The 4190-nt window shown below is 34.5% G+C and overlaps 1 protein-coding gene across 3 annotated transcripts; it reads left to right on the top strand.

Annotated features, from left to right (window-relative positions):
* Positions 1–587: 587 nt before the first annotated feature.
* Positions 588–3269, top strand: LOC123887323 (cyclin-dependent kinase G-2). 3 transcript variants are annotated; one of them, XM_045936626.1, is made up of 7 exons: positions 588–732; positions 1103–2168; positions 2258–2393; positions 2509–2597; positions 2707–2818; positions 2911–3021; positions 3106–3269. In XM_045936626.1, the coding sequence occupies exons 2-6, from the start codon at positions 1285–1287 to the stop codon at positions 3001–3003; spliced, it is 1314 nt and encodes a 437-aa protein (XP_045792582.1). In that variant the 5' UTR covers positions 588–732; positions 1103–1284; the 3' UTR covers positions 3004–3021; positions 3106–3269. The 3 variants fall into 3 exon arrangements, with proteins under 3 accessions (XP_045792582.1, XP_045792581.1, XP_045792580.1); XM_045936625.1 differs by having other exon boundaries at positions 2911–3269; XM_045936624.1 differs by having other exon boundaries at positions 620–2168.
* Positions 3270–4190: the final 921 nt, after the last annotated feature.

Below are 4190 nucleotides of genomic sequence, written 5' to 3'. Positions count from 1 at the left end.
AAAAAAGAAAAAAAGTCAATTTTTGAATTTATAAAAACATGCTAGGTTTGAAATGAGAAAAATTCTAACTAATACCTATGAGACATGTTAGTTAATATGACCTATAAAGTCTCGAGCTTTACCGGTTACCACCTTACTAGCCCACGTGAGTTAATTAAAAATTGAATTATTATTGGTGAAGATTGATTTAGAAACTAGATAAAATTTGATTAGATCCAAGCTTAAAACTAGAATTAAATTCTACTATTAGATAAGCTTCAAGTAATTCACCAACAAAAAAAAAAAGCTTCAAGTACAAAAGAAATAACATTGTAAGTAATTTATTTTTAAAAGAATCGTAAAATTGGTTGAGAAAAATCAAATCAAATCAAATCTTAAAATTCTTGCTATAAAAAAAAAAAAAACTTAATCTTTTTATTATTCAAAGTTAGTACTTTGTAGTTGGACTTGGGCCTATTTTAATTATTATTTTTTTATACTACAGTATAAATTAAGTGGAGTCGGCGTGTTTATTTACTATTATTTTGGAATAATACAACGTGTTACAATTAATTAATATTGCGTGTCAAAAAATCCAACCCAATAATAATTGATAACATCGTGTTATTTTCCTCCACTTGCTAACCCCTTCTATAAAAAAACCACAAACCCTAAACCAAAAGCATTCACAAATTCAAAACGCGTTGAAGAAGATTTTCAAGGCGGCTATCTCTTTCGATCTCTTCCTCGCCGGTAAGGCAATTCGTAACCTCTGATAGCTTTCGAGACGCAGCCACCGTCTAGGGTTTTGTTTCTCATCTCATTCATTATCAAATTTCTTTGCTCGATTAGATTTTCGTTGTTTTTTGTTTTTCGTGTTTTTTCCTAAACTGAATCTATTCATCTTTGATTGTATTGAGAAAGAAGAAAAAAAAAACTTTTAATTGGTTCTGTTTGTAGTATTTTGTTGTGATTGTTGATTTGGTTGTGTGAATTTCGTTGATTGCAAATCCTTGAAATTAGGGTTTGAAAATTTGGGGATTTAGGGTTTGAAATTGATATTTTTCTCGAATTTTTTGTCACTTATTGTGAGGATTTGTGCTTGTTAATCCCATGGCGGCAGGAAGACAAAGTGTTTTAGGGAAGAGAGAGTCTTACAAATATGATTCTGTCAAGGAATTTGATTACCATAAGAAAGGTTCTTATGGAAAAGATGATAGAGAAGAAGGTGAAATTATTGTTGATGGGGATGACGCTTTTTCACCACCAGAAAAGAGAAGAAAATTCTCTCCTATTTTATGGGATATGGCTGAGAAGAAGGCGAAAGTTTCTTCCAAAGACAAAGTCACTGAGTCTCTAACTCGATCATCTGTGAGTCCTGGAGGCAACGGGTCGTCGATGAATTCCTCTTGTGTGGATGAAGAAAGTGATATGCAGGAATGGAATATCACAAAGTCAAAGTGGGCTTCTGATGATCTTTCACCGATCGGTGATGATGTTAAATACAAGCAACACAAAAGAGGCTCCAGTTCAGAAGTTGGTGGTAGTTCAGATAGCACAATTACTAGATCTGATGTTGATGAAGAGGGTAGTGTTTCTCCATCAGATACTTTTGAAAATAGTGGTGTGATGAACATGCAGAGAAATTTTAACATGTGTCAGAGTTGCAGAAGTGTGTCTGAGTTTGAAATGATTAAGAAAATTAATGAAGGAACTTATGGTGTTGTCTATAAAGCTAAGGATAAGAAGACTGGAGAAATTGTAGCACTAAAGAAGGTGAAGATGGAAATGGAGAGGGATGGATTTCCAATGACAGCCCTTAGAGAAATGAATATTCTCTTGTCTTTAGACCATCCCTCTATTGTGGATGTTAAAGAAGTAGTCGTGGATGATGACGATTGCGATGATGGTACTTATATGGTTATGGAACATATGCAATACGATCTCAAACAATTGATGGAGGCAAAGACCCAACCTTTTAGTATGGGCGAAATTAAATCCTTCATGAAGCAACTTCTTGAAGGAGTCAAGTATCTCCACGATAACTGGATTCTCCATAGGGATTTGAAGACATCTAACATTCTGCTGAATAAAGATGGACATCTGAAAATATGCGACTTCGGAATGTCAAGGCAGTATGGTAGCCCTCTGAAGCAATATACTTCACTTGTGGTTACACTATGGTACAGGTGAGTATCATTACAATGTTCTTTAAGTTTGGTTATCACTTAAATTATCTATGTTCTGGTTTTTGATTTTGTGTGTGTATTCTTTGCAGAGCACCTGAACTTTTGTTGGGCGCTAAAAAATACTCCAAAGCAATTGATATGTGGTCGGTGGGTTGTATAATGGCTGAATTACTTTCAAAGGAGCCACTTTTCAAGGGTAAAACGGAAATCGAACAAATTGACAAGGTAAGGTTATTACTAAAACAATTTGATATTTGCTTTATTTTCACATCATATAATATTTATAATGTGACACGGAACTTTGCTATCTTAGTAATGTTTGTTTGTTATCTGTCCACAGATTTTTCGAACCCTTGGTACACCAGATGAGAAAATATGGCCAGGATTATCCAAATTGCCGGGGTCTAAAGCAAATTTTGTTAAGCAACGGTAAGCTTGTATTTTCTATTATCATTTTTATTGTGAGCGATTTATTTTATGAATAGTAATACTTAAATGTTTTTCAACTCTGACATGAAGTTATTTATTGATATTGAAGGTGTAGTATGCTAAGGATGAAGTTTCCAGCTGCATCTTTCACTGGGATGCCAGTTTTATCCGAGTCGGGGTTTGACTTGTTGAATAAGCTTCTAGCTTATGATCCTGAAAAGGTATGTTATTTCTGTAATGATATCTGGTTGGTTTTTTGATACCTGAATCTGAATAATGCAACTGAACAGATATTTTGTTTATTCCCTTGCAGAGGATATCTGCTGAAGCTGCTCTGCAACATGATTGGTTTCGTGAAGGTCCACTTCCCCGATCTGATTTCAATCCAATTTTTTCCTCGTGGTAGTGCTAGCCGTTCAGACAGGTACTAATGCTAGAGGTGGATTCATGAAAATCCAAGAACAATATGTGAACTTAACACTTTTCCAACTTGTCTTTCCATCATTAGGCCTTTTATGTTATAAAATTGGAACGGACATTGATGTACAGTGAGCTGAGAAGGTACGACACCGGATTTTTTTTATATTGTAATTCCATGTAGTGGTGTACCCTTTACGTGGGATAAAATTATACACATATTTCAGGACTGAAGTAATAAATGAGTTTTTGCTATGGTATGTTTCTATTTATTTTATTTATTGCATTTGTTTCCAATTTTCTTTCTGATCCGAGTCTTCCAATTTTTGGGGGCTTCCAAGTGTTGTAGTTACTTTCTGTCCTGCAATTATATTTTGCTACCAGGAGATGCTCCTGAAAACTTTGGATATGTTGAGAAGTAAATCAATGCAGGGAAACTTCATTTCACCCCTGGTCAACACAGGTCATGATGTTAGTTTCTGAATTTTCAAATTTTCCCTGAAATATAATGATATTTTTATGCAAGAAATATTAACTAGTGCTTGAAAATGGATTACAAGGAAGCGGTTGATTGGTATGAAAAATGGTTTCGGAAAGAAACATTGGAAGGCATTGCAAGGGTGTCAATGCTCCCAGTCCAGTCATTGTCGCTCAATTTGTATCTTCCTGATAGGGTTGGGAACAGGCCAGGCCAGGCCAGGCCTTGACAGGCCTAAGCCTGGCCTACGATTTTTTTTCAGGCCTGAGCCTGGCCTGCGGCCTATCAAATGTTATTTTTTTTGGCCTGGCCTGAGCCTTTTAAAAGCCTGGCCTGGCCTTGTAGCCTGTTTAAAAGCCTGTGTTACATTAAAGCTTCTCTATATAGTTTTTTTAAATAGGCTAAACAGGCCTTAAAAAGTTTACATTTAAATTTTTATAATTTCTACAACATTAAGAAAAAGCTAATAATATGATTAACACAATAATTAAAAACTAATAAAATAATAAATACGATTACGAAAAATAATAATTATTATAAATAATATTTTTTTATAAGATATAAATAATAATATTATATAAATAATTATTATTATAAACAGGCCGGCCTATCAGGCTTCGTAGGCCTTTTTAGAAGCCTAAGCCTGGCCTATTTATGTAAACAGGCCGTTTTCAAAGCCTAAGCCTGGCATTTTTAAT

Source organism: Trifolium pratense, linkage group LG5, assembly GCF_020283565.1.
Source record: "Trifolium pratense cultivar HEN17-A07 linkage group LG5, ARS_RC_1.1, whole genome shotgun sequence".
Classification (NCBI taxonomy): domain Eukaryota; kingdom Viridiplantae; phylum Streptophyta; class Magnoliopsida; order Fabales; family Fabaceae; genus Trifolium; species Trifolium pratense.
Note: the sequence above shows the minus strand (reverse complement) of the source record. Positions and strands in the feature narration are given on the sequence as shown.

Bases quoted from the DNA above. Each gene is read 5' to 3' on its own strand.
- LOC123887323 (XM_045936624.1), top strand. From the start codon at position 1,093: ATGGCGGCAGGAAGACAAAGTGTTTTAGGGAAGAGAGAGTCTTACAAA. The intron at 2,169-2,257 runs GTGAGTATCATT...TATTCTTTGCAG, and splicing joins GTGGTTACACTATGGTACAG to AGCACCTGAACTTTTGTTGG. The intron at 2,598-2,706 runs GTAAGCTTGTAT...TTGATATTGAAG, and splicing joins GCAAATTTTGTTAAGCAACG to GTGTAGTATGCTAAGGATGA.